This window comes from Lampetra fluviatilis, chromosome 33 (assembly GCF_964198595.1).
Source record: "Lampetra fluviatilis chromosome 33, kcLamFluv1.1, whole genome shotgun sequence".
Taxonomy (NCBI): Eukaryota; Metazoa; Chordata; class Hyperoartia; order Petromyzontiformes; family Petromyzontidae; genus Lampetra; species Lampetra fluviatilis.
In genome coordinates this window covers 3,730,624-3,757,175 of record NC_136307.1, presented here as the reverse complement: position 1 = coordinate 3,757,175, position 26,552 = coordinate 3,730,624, and the positions used below count along the sequence as shown (strand labels likewise).

At 46.2% G+C, this 26,552-nt stretch overlaps 2 protein-coding genes across 2 annotated transcripts in view; both read left to right on the top strand.

Moving 5' to 3' along the window:
• LOC144943873 (uncharacterized) overlaps positions 1 to 12,456 on the top strand; it is an 89,959-nt gene extending 77,503 nt beyond the window's left edge. The window contains exon 5 of the mRNA XM_078871709.1: positions 12,309 to 12,456. Within this exon, the coding sequence (XP_078727835.1) occupies positions 12,309 to 12,456 (148 nt within the window). The remainder of the gene's footprint in view (positions 1 to 12,308) is intronic.
• Positions 12,457 to 16,867: 4,411 nt separating this feature from the next.
• The window catches only part of LOC144943872 (kinesin-like protein KIF26B), a 41,175-nt gene continuing 31,490 nt past the window's right edge, over positions 16,868 to 26,552 (top strand). Inside the window, exon 1 of the mRNA XM_078871708.1 lies at positions 16,868 to 17,068. Within this exon, the coding sequence (XP_078727834.1) occupies positions 16,868 to 17,068 (201 nt within the window). The remainder of the gene's footprint in view (positions 17,069 to 26,552) is intronic.

The following is a 26,552-nucleotide window of genomic DNA, read 5'->3' as shown; positions in this document are numbered from 1 at the left end:
TTTTATACGCAGTCGTAACTGAACGTAACTACGTTTTGCAAACTCGCGAAGCCAATCTCGACATCCCGAATTAAAGGCGAGCCACGAGGAGCCTATCGAGCGATCCATCAAGCAGACAAACATCTCGCTTCCGCCGCTACTCCGAGGACGTGTGGCCCCTTGCTGCCTGCTATTGGCTGCGGCTTCTCAAAAGGAAAGAGAGGGAGAGAGAGAGAGAGAAAGGTTCTTCCAGGTCATTTGCCCGCTTGTCTCGCTGGTCCGGTAGCCCCTGCTTATGAGCCTTCCCGCTGGGATCGGCGAGCACAGAAGAGAGAGATGGAAAATTGGCCCGCGATTAGGAAGCACGCCCGCGATTACATCCCTCCTGCCCGGCAGAGATATGGCCCTCCACCGGCGGGGCACATGCCGCATTACCACGCCCTGGCCATTAAGGGTCATTGTGTGCTCGCCACCGATTGTGATCTGATTGCCGAGGCTTAAATAGATGCAGTGGTTTGCCACAGTCTGATGCACATGGACATTGGCGGGCAACATTTTTAAATGCATTTATTTTTGTTACACCCCATATCCCCCCCCCCTGCACTGTACATTCGTCATCTCGCAGTTCCATATTTGAGGATTATTGAAGCGGGGTCGGTGGACTGAGACTCTCATTCTCCAGCGCCGTGATGTGTCCAGTAGATAGCAGTATAGCAATTAGGTTGCTGATCACCTTATATGGAATATTTAGGTGTCATCTCACAGTTATATGTAGATATTTTTTTTCTCTCTCCAGGTACTCTGGATTACTCCATCCTGTCAATTACTCATTGCAATGAATTAGCCGAACCCAATGCACAACTCTCCGGAAAATTGTCTTCATTCTCAGCAAGGCTTCATGGATATCATCGTTATTTGTTTATTTTTTTTATACCATGCCTCCCGTCCAGTACATATCGACCATATCGACGCACCCAATAATAACATTTTGGATGAAGCAGTGGTAAAGTGGTTAGTGCCACCTGAGTGCGATTTCCAGTCATGGCTAACATTAGCGGCTAATATTGGCCGCGAAAGCCTACATGATAAATTGAATTATATGCACTCATTAGGTCTTCCCAGATGTGATCATTTTGCAGAAAAAGATGTGAGATGGGAAATGAGTACCACTTTGTTGGAATTCCACGTTAATTGTCCGATGGATTAAGTGGTTCCAGAACGACAACGTGAAATTACCATCACAGCTACAGGACTGGCAACCCAACGGAGCACCTCCTCCCGCGAGGGCCGAGACGGTTTTGACACCTTGCGACTTTTAATTTTTATTTTATTCGGGAGTCGGCATTTCTGAGTGAGAACTATTTGTACGGAGGGTGCTGAGACGTTTGGCACATGGAAATTCTGAAGTTAAATGAAGGGAAGAAAACACAAGGGGGGGGGGGGTGTGGGAGAAGAGTGAAGCTGACAGGGGGATAGGGGGGGGGGTGGCAGACAAGGGACGTTGGTGCACGCCGAGAAGCGCTGCCGCTTCAGCCGACGATCGTTGAACAGGGAGCAATTTTCCACTGGAAACATTGTCTGTCCAAAGTAGCAATCACCATTTCTGTTTTTTTTGCCCACGAGATAAGGCGGAGGAGGGTGAAATGGGAGAAGAATATAGAGGGATGCAAGGCGGTCTGTGACAAATGGGGTGCTGCGGTGGTGAGATGTTAACTACCTCGCCTGGTATGCAGGAGGTCGTGGGTTCGATCCCGATCCCGACCCTGATGCCTGCTGAATATTTGGAGTTTGCGTGTCTCTCTTCACGTGGTCGTGTGGATTTTTCTCCGGGTCCTCCGGTTCTTCCCCCCACATTTAGAATCAGTGTGCGTATTTGGATGATATAAATGTCCACATCGTTGGGGCTATCATTTGTGGCCAGGTGGCTTTTGAAAGAGAGCTGCAAACCTCAATGTGGGCCTTACCTGGTCAAATAAAAAATCGTTGAGTTTTAATTGAGTTGATTTATTTTTAAACGTCTTGCCCACGAAACAAGGCGGAGTGGTTGGGAAGAGAGAGAGAGAGAGGAGTCTGTGACACATCGGCAAAAAGCACAAGGGTAACAGCGGGAGTGGGAAGAAAAATAAATTGCAAAGGGGAACTCGTGGCGATGTAAGCTCACCCCTCTTGGGCACAGCGGGCAAGGAACGGTGCCCTCTCACGCGTTGTGCGCGACCTCTTGCACAAGTGGATGACGTGGCTCCTCGGTCCCCGCTTTGTTGCCGCGTCCATTGCTCACGCGCGCAGCATCGCGACAACTGAAATCTGCACAGGAAGTTGTTAAACTTGGGGGGGGGGGGGCTCGCTTGATTCGTCGTCGTCGTCATCATCATCTGGATCGAAGGCCTCCTTACAGAGTCCAGTGCTGCTCCTCCTGGCACGTGAACTGACCTCAGCGCTCCATCTCCGCTGGCAGTCGCCACACTTGGAAGGGTTCGGTCGTCTGGCTGCTATCCATCAGCAGTTTGGTCGATCGTCCATTATCCCATCTCGCGATGCGTCCAGTGCAGGTCCCGTTTACTTTTCCTCATTGTCGATATGACGTCTCTGATTTTCACATGAATCTGTGTTGGTTTATTTGTGGACATCTGCCATCTCCTCCACTGATATCCCACTGATTCGCCAAATGTTGCACAACGTGACTTTTCAAAACAAGATGTAGGGTACCATCTGGCTTGGTGACACTGGTGAAGGGCTTCAGAATCAGAATTAGGATCTGTATTTAGACTGGAGGAAGTATTCAGTTAGTTATGAAGCTTCTTTTCACAGATGTCCAGTAGGGCCGGGTCATACCTAACTGAATACCCAAGTGTACCTGAGTCGTGCTTGACTTGCGATCGGAAGGTTGCGAATTTGGGAGTATGAATTCCTGCCAACGCATCATTGCGGGAAGGCAACAGCGTCTGTCCTTAGGATAGACATATCCCTACCGTTGGAGTTTGGAATTTTCACCGCAAATGCTCGAGTCTACCGGGATCAACGCCACCAACCCCCATTGCTGATCCGCACGTGGAGGAAAACACTTCGATTTGACGTTGTGATCTTCTTGGTTCTTTCGGTAAAGTCACGTAGAATGAAAAAATAAAAAAATAAAACATAATAAAATCATTCTCACGACGTTTCGGCCACAACACAAGCAGCCGTCCTCAGGTGAAGACCAGGTCTGTCGGGGAGACAGCGTTTTTATTATTTTATTATTTCCATTCTACGTGGCTTTACCGAAAGAACCAAGAAGATGAATCCCTGCAGTCACGAAAGCTTTAAATCAAAATTTGACTTTGTGACTCATGTGTCAGCGTCAAAGTTGTCCAGGTTCTCAGTTGACAACTTGAGCGCGCGTCCGTGCCGCGTTCGCTGGCGTTACGTCGAGAGAGGGATTTTAAGCGCAGGAGCTCCGCAGAGCGACGGCATTGTTCTAGGAGCGGCTGGGCACGGGGTCAAAGATCAATGACTTATGCATGCGACTGTTGGGGAGAAATAGTCACTGGTGGGTGACGTTAAGAAAGCACAGCCCTCGGCTGCCCTGTGTCAACACAAACAGAAGGGGGGCGGCACACAATGATCCGTACGCCTCCCTTCCCTCCCGTCGTCTTTTCAACCTTGCGCTCGCCTTTTATTCTCTCTCCGTCTTTACTCTCTCGCACTCGGGGCGCCCACGAGAGAGTACAGACTCCATCCCGAGCACACACCGGCTTTCCTCGCGTATGTAGACACGCCTGCCCCCCCTCCCCTCTCCCCACTGCCCCCCTCCCATTAGGGCAGCCACTGCTCCCACGATCAAACAGTGCCATCATGTACTGGGCCCCTACCAGTAAGCAGCAGAGACTCATTCCCTCGTGTCACCACCCGCTCAATCGCCACCCAAAAACGCCTGAGCTCCGTAGCTTTTAGAAGTGCTCCGTTCGCTGTTGCTGGAGCTGTCGCCGCGTCGTGTCCTCTCGCGCGTGGATCGCAGCGCCGTGCTGGTTGTCGCACGGCGCTGCCATCCACGCGCCCTGGGGTTTGAGTTCTGCGAGAGTCATAAGACCAATGGCAATTGTAACAATGGTCTTCTTTGCCCTGTGTCTCCGTTAGGTTGACAGAGGCTACCTCTTGCGGTAGCTCATTCTTCGGATATTGCCCGTGTAATGAAAATCCGCCAGCCGTGTTATCCGCAACTCGTGTTAAATCCAGAGCCGTAGCAGGATGTGAAAAAGAGAAAGACATTTCGTCCATCCTCAGATGGATTTTTTCCCATAAATGCACTTTTTCTTTTGTCACGGAGAAGAGGAGTGAAGGAAGTTGGGATGCGCTTTCCTCCGTCTCGTGGTGCGAAGCAGCCAGCAGGGCAATCGTGATGCAGTCATGGGGGGGGGGGAGGGGGTGGGAGATTGGTGTTTTCGAATCCGTGGGCCTTTCGGGAAGAAAGACGCTTGCGATGCATCTTCCGAGATAACGATTAACTTTATTGCACGTTGCTCTGCGGAGCCCCGGTATTTTTTTTTTAATGCAGAGTAAAATGGGATGACGTCGCAGATAGTGTTCGTGTGGCGAGCACCACAATTTTACAAGTAATGGCTCTGCTGCTGACCCAAAGCCTGACTTTATCTCTGAGGACAGCGAGTCTGAAAAGCTTTTTTTAAGTGGCAAATAAATAAATGAAACTGTGCAACGCAGCCCAAAACAAAACTGCCTCTCTGGATGTGATGTTGGTGTCCAGTTTACGGACAGGAAGAACGTCAGATAAAAAATAAGACGTTCGGTAATTTTGCGATCTTCCTCGTTGGCTTAGGATCAAGGTGCATTGTAACTTTACAAGTATTGGCTTTGATTCACCACAGGCGTGGACGTTTAATGTAAATCAATGTCGCAGGTGATTCATATTTCTTTGAGATTCATACAATTTCTGGTTTTGTTGTAACACGTGTGAATGCACAAGTGTGTGTTGGTGTATTGCACCTTCAGAGTGTGCCGATATTTTTAAATAAGGCAAGCGTTTCGCGTGTGTCTGTATAACCAGCCGGCGGGAAAGGTATCAAATGAACATGCCACCCTCAGGAGTTGATGTACGGTCTGCATGATTGCATTCTTTTAAAGGCGCCTTCAACACACTAAAAAATGTTTTCCCAAGGTTAAGCCATTATGAAACGTAGATTCGTATCCCCGGCATGAGATCGTCATTCTCGGAAAAAGCAAAAAAAACAAGTTCGCTAAAGCATCGGCCTGAAGAGATGTACTGCTGCCTGGCGTCCTGAACTTTCAACCCTCGGCACCCGTCAAGAAAGAAAATCCGTGCGATGTAGCGGAGTCCCCCCTATCCCCCCCGCCCCCACCGAAAAGAAAACAAAATTTTGGCTTTCATTTTCTTCCATGCTGTGCTACAATTTTCCGTTCGTCGATTCATCCGAGGTTGCCGTGACCCCGCACAGGTTTCTTGGGACGGCAGCTGCAGAGCACGCGTTGCGAGTCAGATCGTTTCATAGGATGTGGCGGCGGAACCCTCGGTGACTTTGACTTCCCTTCCTCGTGACGAGGGCAAAGATGCCGGCTTCACCCGTGCCTCTATGTCAGACTGCCGCTGGTAATGTACTGCAAGAGGAGAGCCACCGTTTCTTTCGGCAAACATTTTATTCATTATTTATTTTATTTCTCATGAAGGATTTCAGCTGTCCGACGCTCGCACTTATCGGTAACCCTCCCTTGGACTTCGACTCTCAAGTGGCTGTTGAAGATTCATCGTGTGCCCGATCGCGCCTCTCACACTGTGACCGCATCATTTCGCACGGCCGGTTAACATCTGGGCCTGATTATAACCGGCGTGTTATCTTTTCCTTATTCCGAGCCATGCGGTCCACGCTGCCATTAATAATGGTTGCCCAGCTATGGGCAAAAGCGAATATGGAAAAACACGTGTCCTGTTTTTACATATTGTAAAAACAGAGCATTTGTGAAAAGAGAAAAGGTAGTGATCTCCTTTTTTCAGCCCCCGTAGCGTCGAAAGAGAATGAGCCCCCCCTGCTGAAAGCTCAGAAACCCCCCCAATACCCCCCCCCCTCTCCACTAAGTTTAACATTTGTCATACTACAGCACTGTTCTTCACTGATTTTCAGAGATAGCGCCACTTTTGCCGATAAGACATCATCAGCGTGTGAGGGCCGCCACACATTTGAAACCATTGGGGGTTTGGCAGCAGCAGCAGCACGATGATAGGGGGTGTGTGGGGGGTGAGTTGCAGAGGTGGGACAAAGTCATTGTTATGCAAGTCCAAGTCGAGTCGCAAGTCATCAAATTCATGACTCGAGTCTGACTCGAGTCCAAGTCACATGACTCGAGTCCACATCTCATAGGTGGGACAAAGTCATTGTTATGCAAGTCCAAGTCGAGTCGCAAGTCATCAAATTCATGACTCGAGTCTGACTCGAGTCCAAGTCACATGACTCGAGTCCACATCTCATAGGTGGGACAAAGTCATTGTTATGCAAGTCCAAGTCGAGTCGCAAGTCATCAAATTCATGACTCGAGTCTGACTCGAGTCCAAGTCACATGACTCGAGTCCACATCTCATAGGTGGGACAAAGTCATTGTTATGCAAGTCCAAGTCGAGTCGCAAGTCATCAAATTCATGACTCGAGTCTGACTCGAGTCCAAGTCACATGACTCGAGTCCACATCTCATAGGTGGGACAAAGTCATTGTTATGCAAGTCCAAGTCGAGTCGCAAGTCATCAAATTCATGACTCGAGTCTGACTCGAGTCCAAGTCACATGACTCGAGTCCACATCTCATAGGTGGGACAAAGTCATTGTTATGCAAGTCCAAGTCGAGTCGCAAGTCATCAAATTCATGACTCGAGTCTGACTCGAGTCCAAGTCACATGACTCGAGTCCACATCTCATAGGTGGGACAAAGTCATTGTTATGCAAGTCCAAGTCGAGTCGCAAGTCATCAAATTCATGACTCGAGTCTGACTCGAGTCCAAGTCACATGACTCGAGTCCACATCTCATAGGTGGGACAAAGTCATTGTTATGCAAGTCCAAGTCGAGTCGCAAGTCATCAAATTCATGACTCGAGTCTGACTCGAGTCCAAGTCACATGACTCGAGTCCACATCTCATAGGTGGGACAAAGTCATTGTTATGCAAGTCCAAGTCGAGTCGCAAGTCATCAAATTCATGACTCGAGTCTGACTCGAGTCCAAGTCACATGACTCGAGTCCACATCTCATAGGTGGGACAAAGTCATTGTTATGCAAGTCCAAGTCGAGTCGCAAGTCATCAAATTCATGACTCGAGTCTGACTCGAGTCCAAGTCACATGACTCGAGTCCACATCTCATAGGTGGGACAAAGTCATTGTTATGCAAGTCCAAGTCGAGTCGCAAGTCATCAAATTCATGACTCGAGTCTGACTCGAGTCCAAGTCACATGACTCGAGTCCACATCTCATAGGTGGGACAAAGTCATTGTTATGCAAGTCCAAGTCGAGTCGCAAGTCATCAAATTCATGACTCGAGTCTGACTCGAGTCCAAGTCACATGACTCGAGTCCACACCTCTGGAGAGTTGTCACTCGTTGTCTACTGTCGGGGGCTGCACGTCGGGGGCTGCACTGAAGGCCACTAGGGGCTTCCAGTGGCCCGCGGGCCTTCCAATGAAGAACGCCGTGCTACAGGATCTTCTCTACTTATCTCTTGTTATTCTTTTATAAATGTGCTGGGTTGCCAAAGCAGATGAGCGCTAACTCATTTTGCTTTGTCTCACTCAACAGTGAATTGTATGTTTTAAACATTGGCACTTTGTACATTTTAAATGCGATAATTAGATCTACCTTGTTTCGTAACACGTCTCTCCCTCGATTTAAAGCCCATCTAATTTACACGTGGGAAAAACACACACTCTGGCTGTCAAAATGTTGAACCGGAAGTATCACCTATTCTATCAGGATATCAAATAGGTTTGGCACAATGAAAAAATAGGAGACATATTACGACAGGATAAAATAAGAAATCATAAATTAATTAAGTCCACAAAAGGCAGGTTGATTCATGCTGCATAACAATGTCGTTCATGTCATGCCCTGAAAAGCAAAGCAAGTGCTACATTTGCAATCAATAGATACTACATAGAATCCCACAGTATGCATACAGTTTGACTCACGTGCGGTTTATATTTAAAACTAAAATGTCTAAAACTAGGTGCTGTTCTTAAATTCACGGCATGAGAGCAGCTTAACACGTTGGCTTTCGAGACCAACATTATCCATAATAGCAAAGGTTGTTGGGTTCGACCGCGTAAATATAAATGCGTCATTAAACCCGCCACCACCCGACACAGCCAATTAGTAAGGTGTGTCACGTCAACAAAACGTGGCAATTTGTTACTAGCACAGCACACCCGTGTGTTGTACTAGTAACGTGTGTGGGAGAGTAAACCCACAACATGTGCAATTGTAAACCCCTATTATGGGTAATAATCAACCGTTGGTTATTTTATTCGGGTACTGCTGCCCTCCATGGGAGCGTGGTAAGTCCACCACGTTCATCATTGTCACTGGAGTTGGGTGCTACCATCGTAGACAACGCTCATTTGAGTGTTGGAGAGACACTGTGATTTGTTTTGAGTGGTGAATCACCAAAGCCCCGGGCAACGGATCTGGCCGCTGCCCTACAAAGCCACCGCTAATGGGACCAACTGTGTGCACATTTTAGCTTTCCGCACGAGGAATTTCCATGCGAGCAAAGCCACTCGCCGCTAAAGTTTTTTGGGGGGCTCAAAGCCAGCGCTGTCTGCCCATGCTCTTAATTGCTTGGCAATGCCAGCGTATATTTTGCAGTCCTTGGCACCCAGGCCAGTGTGATTTCGAGTTCAGCTTAGTTTCGTGGGCGGTTTGCCAAACCAATCGTGCCATCCATCATTCGGACAGGGATACAGCACGCGACTGGAATCCTCATATTTTGGTAACCTTTGTGACGTATAAAAAAAAGAAAATGTTCGTGCCGATGGTAGCGTGTTGTTCCATGCGCAGCACATGGAGTCGTTGTAGTATATATGTTGTGTGCGTATTTGTCTTCGATGATGTACTTTGCGTGTGAATGTGACACCAAGGTTGAAGTGTTTTCAGGTTCAAATGAGCTTGGCATGGTGTTTATCTTATGTTTGCAGCCCCGTGATCTATTGGTGGAAATTCCACATTCACATGGCAGGAGCAAGTTATGCTATCAGACGACCATTGTTTTGTGTCCGTAGCTATTTCATTTTTTGTTTTCTTTCGTGTTTGCAAAGTTGTTCTTCAACAAACATTACCGTCCTCTTTAACTACAATAATACCAACCAAGCCACAAGATTAAATTATGCAGCCAATGCATATTTTAATGTAATAAAGCATTTCATTGGTTCAGTCAGATATGTATTAATTTAGATTTCCTATCTAAAGTATCCATATGAATAAATATGCAATTGGGATTTGATTATTTATTCCACCCCAGATATGTGATGAACTGTCACGATTTTCGGGGTGGAGGGACACCAAGATTTGAGTCATGAAGAGGCATTCTTTCTCATTCTTATCATCCCGTTTGTATGATTGCATCTCATTGTTGTTGTGAACAGTTTTTATCTGGCTACCTTGTAATACTATCTTGCGTATTTTTTTTCCTGCATATTATTTCCATGCATCGGTAATGCGCGCGTACGATTTTAACGTATGATGCTACGGATGCAGTATGAGCTTAAGAGTCGAATTTAATCTACGGATCAATTCATCTTCGCATACTATTTTGCAACAACGTATAGCCTCTACGCGTAAGTGTAACGTGTAAAGTGTGCCTTCAATTAATTCTAGATTTGAAGCTTTCGTGACTGCAAGGAATCATCTTCTTATTTTTGATTTTATTTTATTTTATTTTCATTCATTTTGATGTTTTACCTACGTGACTTTACCGAAAAAACCTAAGAAGATGCCTTCAATTACCCTATAAGCCTTTCAAAAGGGCACCGTTAAAGCAAAGCACGGTAGAATGTCATAATGCGCAAAGAGCATTTTGAATATTACAGTTTGTGAACAAATTTTCCACTAAGCTGGGTTTTGAAAATATTTGGTGGTCCCCGCAATATTTCTGTACACGTGGGCGCATTACCAAAATTGGTAATTTGCCGTGAAATTGAAGGTTAGGAACCCAGTGGCGTTACATGTAGTCTGAATTTACCCACTCCAGCATTTTAAATTGCGATATTTGCATTCGGGGTAGAATGCTTCACCCACCCAGCGACATCGATTTTTCAAGGTTTCTTGCAACTGTCAAACATTTGTAAAACTTCGTGCTGAATGGTAGTACTGTGAACCCCTTACATAACCAGATACGATTGAATAAGAACAGTGATTCTTGCACGTGTGATTTGACGCATGCATGGTGAGCTTTCGAATGGATATTAATACATTAATCATTAGTATACCCTTTATCGTGATTTGAGTTATGCATTTTAACCTTTGTGTCACCTGGGGAGATAACGTTAGCTGATTTTTGTGCACTTTTCCAGGGGGCAGTTCACACAGCAGTTGTCCATGAGTCAGTGAGCATCGCAACATTTTGCAAGGAATCATGTTTTTAAAAAATACGGGACGTATTTTCACCAGTCTCCTCATGGGAAATCCACTTTTGGCACTCTGCAGCGTTGTACTCATTGTATCGACCGCGGAGACACGAGAGGCCGATTCCACACTCAGCTCACAACATTCTGATTGAGAGTTGAGCAGTCTAAGCAGAGGGTCACTTGACTGGACGTTCCCTCTTCTTTACGGTTCAAGTTTATATAAGGTCAAAGGTACAGGTGCAGCCCTGCAAATTGTTCGCTCATGCCACTGCTGGTGGAAGGGCCTCCACTAAAGGGCTCTCTGGAGACCCCCCCCCCCCCCTCTAAAGAGGGTATCTTGGCCTACTCTTTTCAACGCTGGAAGAGGTGGGAGAGCCCGACAATTTATTCCGCAGCACGCGACCTGCCGATCGCCAACTTTATCCTGCTGGGTCGAAAGTGACAATAGTCTAAAGTTTCTCTCTCCGGGCCCAGTTCCAAGGTTTGCTGCCCGATACCATTGCGCCAGACAGCCAAGTGATATCATGCGAGATAAACAAAGGCATAAAATGGCTCTAGGCACCAGCCGGTCACACGCCTTCCTGCGGAAGTTCGTAATCTCACGGTATCCGCAAAGATGAGGACACGGCGTGTCGGTATCGTGGCCAAATTGACCGCGCCCCCACCCCGCCCCCCGAGCAACGTAATAAATAATGTTCCACGTAAAAAGAATCCAAGCAAAGTTCAGCTGGTCAACAAAATGTGAGCTGGTTGAATGTAGAATCGGAGTGGGTGCGAGGCAGTGGCTCGTGGCTCTTAGCGCGCTACCCCTGTGACCGACCTGCCTGGAGAAGAAAAGTCCAGGACGGTGCAGTCCTCTGTGAGAGCAGAAGCTCCTGTGCCATCTTGAAGAGGCAGCAGCGCAAATCTACCAAGGAAGGACTTGTGGCTGCACCTCAGAGCTCTACATCATCCCTGACCTGTCCAGTGTGCCACAGAGAATCCCGGCCTCGGCTTGGCCTGTTCAGCCATCTGCGCACTCATCAAAACCCAACAAAATGACAAACGTGCCATGGTCATCATCAGCTATGATGGACGAACAAGAGAGAGAGAGAAGACGCCTGTGAGCTCAGTGACCCGACTATGATTCCCAGGCAATTCTTAACATCAGTCTAGAGTGATATGTGAACCGATCCTGGGCCGCCCCCCACCCCACTCCTCCACAACCATTGACCCATCCGCACTGACCAAAGTGGTGAAGTATGGTCGAACAACTCGCTTGGTCAAAACGGCGTGGTGGGTGGCTTCATCTTCCCGACGTAGTTTGACAAGGAGCCCGTCGCATTGTCGTGCGTGTGTTCAATAAGCAATTGAATAGCATTGATCTTGAGCACCGAAAAATAGGAGGAAAGTGCAGGTGCATCGATTAATCGATTCATAATTAATTGATTAACAAGTATTAAGCAATCAAGGTATGAATGATCGATTAATGGATTCATAATTAATTGATTACTAATTTTTATCATTAAATTGCTTAATCATTATTAATCAATTAATTATGAATCGATTAATCGATCATTAATACCGTAAACGGTTGAGGTTCCACTACTGATGACAGAGATGAGCCAATTTGAGTCGGGGGGTTTGGGGGGAGGTGACACATCCACCCTGTTTGGAATGCGCGGTGTACGTCGCTGACAGCGCCATTTTGGCCCCATAGTCTTAGCCACGGCTCGGCTCAATAGGAGGCGGCTCAAAGCCACGCTGAACTTGAGGCGGCTCTCGGCGTACGGCCCTCCGAGCCTCCCGCAAGCTGAGGCTGAGCCAGGAGATGGCCGGGCCCGCTCACTGCTGCGTCTGCGAGGACAGCTGAGCGGCTCAATCCTGAGCTAGGCCGCGTTAGAGATGGAGCCAGAGTTGAACCTCGATGAAGAACACGGCTTTCTCGATATGACGTAGCCGTGTCGACCCACACGGTGCACCCCATATTCTTGTACAGGGGAATTGAGTTTCCAGGTCTGTACGGCGTACAGCCGTTTCAATATGGGCAAAAAATGTTTCTCTTTGTTTGTGTTTCTCCCTTGTGATGGGACTTTTTAGGATGAATATTGAGATTTATAAAGGGCACGGGGTGACCAATGAGGTCCGAATTGGTCTGTAATAAGGTAGGGCACTGATAAGGGGTTGACAGGTATGTATTTGTATGTTTTGTTGTATATAGGTGCATCAATAAAGGTTTTAAGAACAGAAACTTAACCGTATGAATAGAGCATGTGTCTATTTTAAGCCGTGCCATACTGAACCTTAACTGTTGCACGTACTAATCGACTTAAGATGTTTTTTTTATTCTCCACCCTCTAGATCTGCTTTTGCGGCTACTTTCATTGGCATTCATTGACGCCGTTGCGGTCTTTAGCTTTAGTACTTGTGAACCGAACGTGCGGTAGGGGAACAATCTTTCTTGCGCACAAAGTGTCGGACAATTAAGTCAATTCCTCAATGGTCCATTAAAGATTTGCTGGCCGTCTACAAGCGGCTGAGCTAATCAGCGTCCGCCGGTGAGATTTAAATAAACCTCTTCATGTTTTTTTCCCTTTCCCGGATCAATTGCGGTTACTTTATTTTAGATTTGTTTGTGTTGCTTTGAGGACCGGGAGTGTAGTGGTTACCCCGCCGTCCTATGACCCCCGGATACCCAAGTTCGATTCCTGCTCACGGCCAACACCGGTGACGATTATCTGAACCCGTCATGGGCCTCCCCTAGGTCGACTCAGCCTCATATGAGTACCTGGTCCGGTGCATAAACATGACCATTGGGGCAAATTTTTTCTCGTACAGCACACCGGTGTGTTGGAGAGTAAACCCACAACATTTTTAATTGTAAACCTCGATTATGGATCATAAGCAACCGGTGGTTGTTTTATTCGGAGACTGCTGCCCTCCATGGGAATGTGGAAAGTCCACCATTGTCAATGGAGATAAGGCTATACCGTTGTTGCCTCAAACATCACCACTGGGGAGACAAAGGCGGCTGAGAGTGGTGTTGGCCACCCATCCCCTCGTGTGCCGTGCTGGCCTTCATAGATGCGACTCGCTAACAACACTTGCCCCGGAAGTCTGTTGAGGCTATACTGGGGGATATTTGTCTTTTGTCTTTGTGCATACTTATAGTCACGTGTGTGGGTGTATGTGCGTGCGTCCGTATGTGCTATTTTTCGTGTGTGTGTTCATGGTCGACCGGAAAGTAGTGACCCATTAAGCCAATGCTTTGGTGGGGAGGGGGGGCATTTGCTGACAGACTATCATGTTAACATTCATTGATTGACCACTTACTTACCTCCATTAGTGCACTTACGCATCCAGGTCAGTGGCAAAGAATAAAGCCCCGGCTACTTTTGCTTTGCGTAAGAGTGAGGCAACAGCAAACGTCATGCAAACTGAGATACTCCATTGAAGATTACTGGGGAATGGGACAATTAAAGACCCTCTTATTTGGCGGCCTAATGCAAGATTTCGACTTTTAAGCCCTGCATTTTCCAGAGCATAGTGCACTAATATCTTCACCCCCCTCTAGAACAAGAACGTATGTTCCCCCAAATATAAATGCAGTGAGATTAATTGCATCCGCTTCCAAAAAATGAGCAAAACATAGCGTCGAATGTTTTGAGAGTGTAAATGATGCATATTGCGTTTAAAAAATAATAATAATAACTTGCAAGCGATTTTCACTCTTCGGGCCTGTTATTTAGGGTTGGCCACTTGATGTGATTGCCCTGCGTTGTTATGGGCTCAGATCAGAGTTAAGAGTCCACGCCTTTATATGGATCTTTCTTTCTGTGTGTTAAGACAGTTCTGCCCAAAAGGTCAACCAGCAAACTGTGGAAAACTTAAAATGAGAAATTGAATCTTGGCGCACGCCATGCGTAGATGTTTTAAATAAACAACTAGATGGATGGGTACGTGCGTCTATGGACAGATTTACGAACTCACACACGAGTGCACGAGACTTCTTTAACATCGCTCAGTGGTTTAGCCTCTGGCAGTCATCGTGTATGTATGTTGAATTTCGTTTGCACCATACGTAGCCAACCACGCTAATGAGAGGTGCGGCGGAAGGGCAAACAAACTAAACACAAAAAGCAGTTCTAAAGAAATGAGTTTTCAAACTAGATTATTTAAAAGTGCACAGCTCCAGTGACTTACTAATATCTAAAGGAAGAGCGTTCCAGACGGCCGCAGATGCGCATCTGAAAGCGCACGATGTGGTGACCGTCTTCCTTTGACGGTTCGCCAAAAGCCGCTGCGAGGATGACCGGAGTTTGTGTTGACGGTTTACGATCCTTGATGAGATCAGCGAGGCATCATGGTTTCATTTGTGGCAAGCGCACAATTGTGTCCCTCCAATAAACCTTTCGTGTGGTGAATTTTCTGTACGTGAGTTTTCATTCTTTCTCTCATTCATCTTCATACCCACTTCTCATCCATCTTTGTCAAGTTCGTCAATCATTTCCTGTAAGCTCATTATCATTGCTCGTTAGAATAACTGTGTCATCTGTTATCATTTGGAACCTGCGACCTCTCTTCTGTTTTAGTATTCTCCAAGCCACGTTAAGTGTGATTGAAAAAACAATAATCAATTGTGGGATAGTATGGTTTTTTTTATTCAATCATCTTTGACCACCAACAGTATTATTTATTAAGACAAAATCATTTATGCCGGTGTGTCGTTCTGACAAATATTGATAGTGGTACGGTATATACAACTTGCTTGTCTGACATGTTTTTTTTCTTCACAATTTTAATAACTACGGTTTACAAAAACGGTATTTGTTATATTTTACTTTCATGCTGTCTTTTTTTCCATCCCAGTTTAACGTGGTTGTTTGCCTCTCGAACGGAGCTTTGTTATCTCAGTGAGCGTTCACCTGCTCGTAAATGAGGCGACCGTCTCCGTCTGTCTCAAAAGTCAAAGAGTCAAAGAGTGTCCCTAATCACATCAGCATTGCGTGCCGCTTATCTCCGTCGATGGCCTTAAGCTCGGTGCGAAATGCTATTTTCTGACGGCAGGCACCAGAACACAACTGCTTTCGACTTGCCAGAAGAGTGATGCTCATTTTTAAATCCTTTATATTAAGTTCACTTGCTTGCTTGCTTGGTCGCTTACGACCGTGCAAATCTTTCGATCGTTTTTTAACCCACTTCCCGTGATCCAATCGAGCTGACATTTTGCACACAGACTCGTTGTGCGTGACAATTTATGTTCGTGAAAATATAACTTTAAACTTTTTAGGAAAAAAAAATATATTTAATTACCAATTGCTTAATGGTGGCAGGCAATCATCTGACCCATAGGTGGCAGCCATCTCAAGCCAGAGGACGAGAGGACTCTAGCCGCCACGCATATAAAGGATTTATAGTGAAAAACTTAGTTTTTACAGGTTAATTTTTAAACTTGCCCGGTTCTCATTAGTGCAAGTTGCTAACAGCAATGCAACTCTATGCTAAAGTTGAGTTCACGTTGGTGAAACGTTTTGGCAGTTGACGCCCTCCCGCCCCTTCCTCCTCCCCCCGAGTTCTATTCCTGCTCACGACCAATAACATTGGCAAATATTTGAACTGTTCCTGGGGCTCCCCTAGTTCACATTGGATCATCTGCCCACCCCACCCCAGCCCCTCCCCCCCACCCCGGGTTACAGACGAACAGAGCTAATGCATGGCGGAAGCGTTCTATGTTACCGTTCTCTGAAAAGCGTTAAAAACGGGGAGCAACCTGGTGGCCTCAAAATCAATTGCTTAATGGTGGCAGGCAATCATCTGACCCATAGGTGGCAGCCATCTCAAGCCAGAGGACGAGAGGACTCTAGCCGCCACGCATATAAAGGATTTATAGTGAAAAACTTTGTTTTTACGGGTTAATTTTTTATCACTCCCAAATAGGCGATTGACTGAGTCGACCCAGACCCAAGACTTTTAACCCGTGATTTTCCACTCGCGAGTGGAGCTCACTGCCTCGCCAGATTCATATATTCGCATCGTTTCGATGGTTATAGTTTCAGTTTTTAGTTCGTAGAGAGTAAGTAAGCGTGTCTGGCCAGGGCACTTTACATGAAGGGGGTGACGGCCGGCGGTTGAGACCAGCGAAGGTGAAATGACGCCGGCCTGAAAATTATTTACCGCCGTGATTTTACACGTGCAATGCGTTAAGGCGCAGCGAAAAGCAAGACTTTTTTACGCGCTCGGTAAGTTAACAGGTGCGGCGTTGGCCACCCGAACTCACTGAACACTTCACGACCGGCCCCTTTCGATGTTCCGCAGGGCGGCGCAGAAGCTGAACCTGGCATCGCGGCGGAAGAAGAGGGCGCTGGCGCCGACCATGCGCCTGCCCCACGAGCCGCCCGTCTTCCCCACGAATTTCAGCGGCCTCCTCCGCGTGAGCCCCCCGCCGGCCCCCCCGTGCCTTCTGCGTGGACTCTCCAAGACCAAGGAAAGCCCCGGCATCGGAAAGGTGCGGGTGACCTCGCGACCTTGCGACCTCGTGACCTCGCAACCTTGCGACCTCGCAACCTTGCGACCTCGCGACCTCGTGACATCGCGCCGGCGCCGCAAGTGATGGGCTGCGGCAGAGCGGCCGTGCGGGTTGGCGCGTTTGTATGTATGTATGTGTGTATGTGTGTGTATGTATGTATGTGTGTATGTATGTATGTTTGTGTGGGGAGCGGTAGTATAGCGGTTAGCGCACTACCCTATGAGCCTGGAGACCCGGGTACGATTCCCGCTCATGGCCAACACCAGTGACGATTATCTAAACCGGTCCTGGGCCTCCCCAAGGTCGACTCAGCCTCAAATGAGTACCTGGTGTGGTGCGTAAACATCGCAACTAGGGAGACAAAGGTGGTCGGGCGTGGTGCTGGCCACCCACCCCCTCGTGTGCTGTTCCGTCCTTCATAGGTGCTCGCTAACAGCACTTGCCCCAACAGTCTGTTCAGGCTATACGGGGGATCTTTGTCTTTGATGTATGCCATCTCAGTCAGTCAACCCATGGTACCTGGGTGTGTCTCGTGACCTCCTGCCAGCAGGCGTTCGACACTTCACGTGGCCTTAAATTGCGTATAGCATGGCACAAGCACCGTGGTGACATCACCGCCACTTAATGGCAAGTGGTGGCGGTTGTTATTGTTGTATGTATGTTGAACTTCTTTCGCACCGTACATGAATCGGAGGTGCCGCCGCATCGCCAGCGGTCTACGGTTGGAGCTGCGGTTGTGCCCGCGGGGCGGTTGGCACCGCCACGTGACATTGTCCACGGGAACACTTAGACGCGCATGTCCGCTTCGGAGCGGGTGATAAAAGGTGAACCGGTGTTGTTCAGAATGAAAGCCAGTAGGTCACGTGCGGCGCCTTTACCGTTTGGAAATGTGTCAAGTTTGAAAATTGCTCGCGGATGACCTATTTGGGTAAAGCCACACCGCAACATTGCCCCCCTACCGACTGTGAGACGACTGCAGGCAATAATCGCCGTGAAACATCGCTCCTTCGCGATTGACTTGTGCTGTGAGAATGGCACGGATGTGGAATGCATGTATTGATCGTTGTCTTGTGGACATATGATTACGATGCATCGAATCATCAAATAGATGTATTATTCATCAAATCGACGTAGAATTTTGCACATGAGAACAGATAATTCATTTACAAATTTGCAATTGAAATGCCACCGGTTTCCCCCGTGTCAACCGAGCAACGGGGGCATTGTTCATCCCCACATTGGCTGCCCCTGAACCATTGCCGGTAACTTCTCACAAACTAGTACTTTATTGACCCCAGTGATGTGATTGGTTAAGTGGACCCGACTGGGATCTGAACTCATGTTCTTCCGACTGCGAATCCAGCTCTCTCTGACCACGGCGCTACCCGGCCGGATTACTTATACAGAATGTGTATTTATACTGGAGGAATCCGAATAGCTATAAAGCTCTTTTTCACAGATGTCCAGTCGTGCAGACGTCTTCATCCAGAAGTCGATTGACACGGGGCTGTATATGATTATTGATTACTATGTATTATTATTACACACGCGTATAAGTAAGTAACAATACGTAGAACAAACGTGCACACCGATCCTTGCGGCGGTGCACTGTATGGAAATGTTCAAAGGGTTGTTAATAAGATTTGAGAAGGACATACTAAAATAGGTACCCTGACCTACTGCAGGGCTTATTTGTGAAGCCCCGTGCCTGTAGTTCATACATATATATATAAAACAAGGAGTAAACAAGATGGAAAGCCAATCCATTAAGAGAAGCCCATGCATTGAAATACGCGTGCAAAACAAAAACCTATCGTGAGTCTGGATTTATAAAGGCCGTGCCTATGTTTAAGCGTGTAAAAGCCGAGTAAAAAAAATGAATTGGTGAGACAGGTCCACTGACTAATGAGAAAATCCGACAAGGTATATAAAAATACAGTCAACATGTTTTCTCGAGTAACTTACAGCAAATGTTGACGTTAGCCCACAATGGCCATTTATTTTCGCTATATTTGGTCACGTTGCATGTGATGCAACGTTTTTAAAAAAAAAAACTATCCATCCCATTTGCCCTGTTAGTTTATATTTTGATGGACCCACTGATTTAGATATATGCACACGGGAATAATAATATTAATGATGTTAGCATGAAACGTGCTCCATGTTTCAAAGTGCAAAAACAAGTCACAGGCAACGTTTTTGTTTACTGGCACTATTTCTTTTTGTAACATTGCGAACGTCTGCTGCACGAGGTGACATCAGGGTGCCGAACTGTTTACAGCTCTCATGTTTACGCCACAACTGTAGCCCACTGCAATCCATCTGGGAGACAAGTCTACAAAAAGCCAACGGGCACCGCCAGTGGCCGCAATAATTAAAAGAAAACAGATGCTCGCGAATGCATTGCCAGCTACATTGATTGCTTATTGAAGTGATCGCATGCAAGGAGACTGGGCCCTTCCTTAAGCGCGTGCACACGTGCAGCTGTTTCAAAGGTGTGCGGTAAACGTATGCAGAGTATCCAGATTACATGCTTAATGAACCAATTACACGAATTAATGCAAACAGGTATTGTTCTCTCATCCGGTAGCCATGTGCACTGTCACTTTAGATTCACTATCTGTTTTCGCGAGGCATTCCATGATAATCGTGGCAATATGCACAGGGGTATAATTTAGTTCACACTTGAGTTGCAGGTGATTATCAAGTGGTGGGTATTGTTGATATTACTATGGAGCGTAATGACCTACTCCTGCGGATGATCTCACACACATATACACACACACACACACGTGTGTATGTATGTGTGCGAGTGTCATCATGTGTGGTAGTGTAGCAGTAAGGGCGCTGGGATACGAACCCACGGACCGAATCCCGCTCATGACCAATAACAGTGACGATTATCTGAACCGTCCTCAGCTTCCCCTAGGTCGACTCGGCCTCAAATGTATAAACATTGACACACTCGGGAGACAGAGGCGGACGGGGTGTGGTACTGGCCACCCACCCCCTCGTGTGCCATGCCGGACATCAAAGGTGCTCACCAACAGCATTTGACCCCATATGCCTGTTAAGGCTATGCGGAGGGATCTTTGTCTTTGTCATCATATGTCATCCCCAATGGGGGAATTGACAGCCTTGGATCTCCATCTCTTCCTGTCCCTCATTGTTAGTGCCACCACCTGTCTGCCAGTTCTTGTAAACAAACCGCTTCAATCCGTTGTCCAGACACTTTGTCTTGCCTTTGATCTCTTGCCCTCCATCTCACCCGTAATGCACAAGAAGTCCACGTGCATCACGTGTCTCATCACGTGGCCAAAAACGTTTGCCCCCCTTCGGTCGCTGTAGCCATTATGCGTTTTTTTTTACTTTGCTTTGCTCTTTGTAATTCGTACTTTGAGTCGTTCTTTCATCCCATCTTAATTTCAAGTTTTCTACTTAGAAGCCTCGGCAGGTTCAAGTGTATTTGTCTAACCAGGTGAGAACTTGGAGAAGAGGACGAAAAAAACAAGCGTGTTGCACGTGTCAACTCACTTCAAGTATTTGCCGGCTTTTGTTCCGTCCCTGTCTTAGTAACAGTCCACGATTCACAGCGGCGTCGCGATGTTGACCAACCGTAACATTTTTCCCATCGTGCATTTGCGCAATTGCCGTTGTGGGCATTTCGCGCAGAAACGCGGTGTGTATTTATCTGAGTCTATGTATTGTATGGCGATAAAAACAAAAATACATACACAGGTCCACCATTTGCTCTAAATAGACCATCGAGAGAAGTGCTGTTAGCAAGCACCGACCAAGGAGAGCATGCCACAGGAGGGGGACAAAGGCGACCGGGCTCCACCTGCCCAGAGATTTGTTGCACTGTCACGAATCGGGGGTTGTGATTGAATTCAACAAAAGCCTCTCTTTTTGTTTATTTACTGGGGTTAATACAACAGCCGCTCGAGGTGTCGAGTAAACCCAATAGACGCAGCAGCGGCTATATATGAATAAATAAGCATATATGCCTACACACGCTATTCGATTCATCGATTGAACTCGGGTCGCCGGGTTCGTAGCGCAGTGGCAAGGCACTACTCAGCCACCATCACACACACAACACCTAAATATAATGCAGTAGCATTACGTAACGTATATTGTTCTTTTTTTAAATACTTGAATATTCGTATGGATTCCTCGGCACGTAACAATATATTGCCTCTTTTGCGATGTCTTCGCTCATCGATCCGTTAGATTCCTTGTGTTTATTTCAGTAAAAAAAAACAACCTCAGACCACCCCCATGACTCACGCGCAGCCTTATTGAGTGAGGTTGGTCATCATCATCATCATCGCTTATTGAGTGAGGTTGGTCATCATCATCATCGCTTATTGAGTGAGGTTGGTCATCATCATCATCGCTTATTGAGTGAGGTTGGTCATCATCATCATCATCATCGCTTATTGAGTGAGGTTGGTCATCATCATCATCATCATCGCTTATTGAGTGAGGTTGGTCATCATCATCATCAACGCTTATTGAGTGAGGTTGGTCATCATCATCATCATCATCGCTTATTGAGTGAGGCTGGTCATCATCATCATCATCGCTTATTGAGTGAGGTTGGTCATCATCATCATCATCGCTTATTGAGTGAGGTTGGTCATCATCATCATCATCGCTTATTGAGTGAGGTTGGTCATCATCATCATCATCGCTTATTGAGTGAGGTTGGGCATCATCATCATCATCGCTTATTGAGTGAGGTTGGTCATCATCATCATCGCTTATTGAGTGAGGTTGGTCATCATCATCATCGCTTATTGAGTGAGGTTGGTCATCATCATCAACGCTTATTGAGTGAGGTTGGTCATCATCATCGCTTGAGTGAGGTTGGTCATCATCATCATCACTTATTGAGTGAGGTTGGTCATCATCATCATCATCGCTTATTGAGTGAGGTTGGTCATCATCATCATCATCGCTTATTGAGTGAGGTTGGTCATCATCATCATCAACGCTTATTGAGTGAGGTTGGTCATCATCATCATCATCGATTATTGAGTGAGGTTGGTCATCATCATCATTAACGCTTATTGAGTGAGGGTGGTCATCATCATCATCATCGCTTATTGAGTGAGGTTGGTCATCATCATCATCATCGCTTATTGAGTGAGGTTGGTCATCATCATCATCATCGCTTATTGAGTGAGGTTGGTCATCATCATCATCGCTTATTGAGTGAGGTTGGTCATCATCATCATCGCTTATTGAGTGAGGTTGGTCATCATCATCATCATCGCTTATTGAGTGAGGTTGGTCATCATCATCATCGCTTATTGAGTGAGGTTGGTCATCATCATCATCATCGCTTATTGAGTGAGGTTGGTCATCATCATCGCTTATTGAGTGAGGTTGGTCATCATCATCGCTTATTGAGTGAGGTTGGTCATCATCATCATCATCGCTTATTGAGTGAGGTTGGTCATCATCATCATTGCTTATTGAGTGAGGTTGGTCATCATCATCATCACTTATTGAGTGAGGTTGGTCATCATCATCATCATCGCTTATTGAGTGAGGTTGGTCATCATCATCATCATCATCATCGCTTATTTAGTGAGGTTGGTCATCATCATCATCAACGCTTATTGAGTGAGGTTGGTCATCATCATCATCATCATCGATTATTGAGTAAGGTTGGTCATCATCATCAACGCTTATTGAGTGAGGTTGGTCATCATCATCATCATCGCTTATTGAGTGAGGTTGGTCATCATCATCATCATCGCTTATTGAGTGAGGTTGGTCATCATCATCATCAACGCTTATTGAGTGAGGTTGGTCATCATCATCATCATCAACGCTTGCCGCCAGTTCTACAACCGACCTGGCAATGCATCATGTAGCACTCCGGTCCCCGTTGCTTTTTGTCATTCTATTGTAGCGGGAGGGGGGGTGGTCAAATAAAGTGCGATGTTTTAAGATGCTTTGGTTATACGTCGTCATATATTAAAAGACATTACCACGTGCAGTCGTATTCGTCATCACAATAAAAATCAATCCGATGATTGAAATTAGACCGAGGTAGGAGAAACAGACAATATTTTGAGAGCATGTTTGCTTTGCATGTTCACCACAATGCAGACTTGATTACTTGCAAAAGGTTTATTTTTTGGTGTTTGAACATCTTAACACCTCTTCTTGGTTCTTTCGGTAAAATCACGTAGAATGGAAATAATAAAATAATAAAAATAAAACATAATAAAATCATTCTCACGACGTTTCGGCCACAACGCAAGCAGCCGTGAGAATTATTTTATTATGTTTTATTTTTATTATTTTATTATTTCCATTCTACGTGACTGTATTTATACTGGAGGAACCCCTGCAGTCACGAAAGCTTTAAATCGAAATCTTAACACCTGTTTTATTGCCATGAAGAGTACAACCTATTGTTATTTTTCAAAAGGAGTAACAATGTTGGGATTTTTTTCCCTCTAGTTAAAATAGTTAACTATTCAGGTGCTTTCGATTTAAAGCTTTCGTGACTGCAGGGATTCATCTTCTTGGTTCTTTCGGTAAAGTCACGTAATCTGCATTTTCCATAAATATGCTAAATTGCTCTGTTGATATGCAAATTCATTTGTCAAGGCGCCCTTCTTTCTCTAACCCAGCTTAAATATACGCTGCCAAGCTTGGTGGTGTTCATTCAGACGCTGTCTTTCCGACAGACCTGTTCTTCACCTGAGGACGGCTGCTTGCGTTGTGGCCGAACATCGTGAGAATTGTATATTATTATGTTTATTGTTTTATTATATCCCTTTTACGTGACTTTACCGAAAGAACCAAGAAGATATTCAGGTGCTATTTTAAGTTGAATTCATCTTTAAATATGTTTTACGTTTGATTCTTATCAGTTCTCATGTGTAAAGTGTGGTCTCCAACTCTTCTTATCCGCTCTTTTTCTTTTGCCTCTCTTGGTATGTGCTATGAAGTAGGGTCATTGACTAAAACGTCAGCCATATTATATTTTTCCTTTTAAGGCCACGGGCTTATGGACAAATGTGTTTTTTTAACATTTGTGTTTGTGCACCATTGCCAACGCTACATTTAGTTTTTATTGTACCCACCTCATTATAAAGTCCATGTATCTAACATTTTTCTGCATAAAGTGCCTCATTGACTCAATGCCAGTCGGTGTTCCCTGATTTACGATTTTCCCACAACTAACATTCAGTTTAGGCGGTCCTCTGTATATTATTAAATCAAGATCTCACCATATAAACAATACGTACACATGCCATCACGTCATATTACATGCTGTCAAAAACCAAATCACATCACGCAATTGCTATTATACCTTAACTGTTCCTAAAATTAATTTCAAATAATGAATATGCCAAGCATCACATGACAGTACTCCCTTGAAAAAGAGTCTTGGGATTCAGTGAGTTATACGGAGGGCGTTTGTTAGTTGTTGTCATTAATGCTGCCAACATATTTAAGTAACGCGTCGATGAGCGTCATCGACACGTGAATGTTAACGCACGCACACGTTCGCGCGCATCTCGTGAAGAGAAGCGCACGCGAGACGGTGTTCGAGGGCCTCCCAAAGATCGGTAAACAATCGCGGTGTTCTTGTCTTTTTGAGTGTGTTGCCTCCGCGAAAAACAACGGAGCGTTATTAAAGATCGCGGGAGGCAGGACATGAAGTGGCGCCTATGATTCAGCAAGGAAGGCTCTTTCCGGGTTTTTTTTTTATAGATTCTTTATTAATTATTCTATTTTATATCTCATTACGGAGCCGAAGCCGGCCGTTAAAGCCACCTCAACGGTCCCGCAGTGCCCGTTTGCCGCTGAGTGTATGGGTGATTCCGTGCCGCGGGGAGGCGTCCAGGGGGGGGCATATTTCACGCGGGGAAGCATAAACGTGTCAGCCGTGGCTGACCCGCGGGGTCTACTCAGGTGACGGAATTATGGCTTCGGAGTCTGGGACCTTATTTCCATATGCCAGCGCTCGGGGAGGAGAGGAGCGGGGTAGGGGTACACTCTCGGGTGCGAGCCCGAGAAAATCAATAGCTTTATTTGACCGCAGTGCCAACCCCAGCAGTTAGAATTGATCAATCACAACGGACGATGTAAAAACATAAACCGCCAGCCAGTGTTGTAGAATAATGTGAAGTTAGAATCATTTTTTCGTACACGCGTAGATCTGCGTGTGTGCGTGCGCGTGAGTGAGCGAATGGGGAGCGGTTAGCGCGCTGCGCTACGAACCTAGCGACCCGGGTTCGATTCCCGCTCACGGCCAACGCCAATGACGACTACCTGAACCGGTCGTAGGTCGACTCAGCATCAAATGAGTACCTGGTGCGGTGTGTAAACATCGCCACGAGGGAGACAAAAGTGGCCGAGCGTGGTGCTGGCCATCCACCGTTTTGTGCGCCGTGATGGCCTTCATAGGTGCTCGCTAACAGCACTTCTCCCGTACAGTCTGTTAAGGCCTTACGGTGGATTTTGTCTTTTGTTGAATTCTTTGTGCGATATATTGAAAAGTTTTAGCATACGGGGTTTTGAATCAATTATCATTTTTATTGCATTAACATTGTCTCTGTGGATAGATCACGGGTGACAGATATGCAGATGCGATATCCATTTGTAAATTAGATAACGTGTGTAAGAAAAGGAATTATGTGTGTTCTACAGCATTTGCCAGCTCTATGAAAAATCTTATAATTAGTGTCTTTATTGTTGGCTATTTGAAAATGTATTCAAGTGATAATAAAATATCGGCCAAATATTAATGCCAGTAAGTAAATAATGCACAGTAATATAACCAGTTGTCAACGAGAGAAACGTACACTTTTTTAAATTCAGCTTCCCCGTTGATCATTAGCGTTTATTTTGTGAAAAAAACCCCTTCAATTTACATTCATATCTTACCGATAAAATAAAATGTTTGGAATATCACCAAAAAAAGAGCAAACATTTGCACTTCTAAATTTCCCTGCGGGCTCTCTTTATTATGCATCTGCAAAACAATTTGAAAGAAAGAAAGACAGAAGAGGGAACTGGCAGGCAAAAAAGGGGGGCGAAGGGGGGGGGTTTCTGCGACTTGCCCCCCCCCCCCCCCACAACCGTGCTGGGTTATTTCACGAATGAGTGCTAATGTGGATAATGCAGCACCGGTTCCTATTCACCAACCAGTCCCCCCGTGTCCCCCCCCCCCACCCCGGTCCCCCACCAAAACCCAAAGCCAGCGAACGTCAATACTTTATGCCAGGAGCGTTGGGCGCCGGTCATTACTCATTTGGTAATTACTTGTATACATGCTCGTTAATCCTGATGCTACATCGCAACCCTGCAGCACGTATGCCTCCCTTATTTTAGCGCTGCTGCTGCCGCCGCCGCCGCCGCCGCTGCTGTTGTGTTTTCTCTCTCCAGGCTTGTGGTTGATGTTCATATCTGGCCTCAACGACAGAAT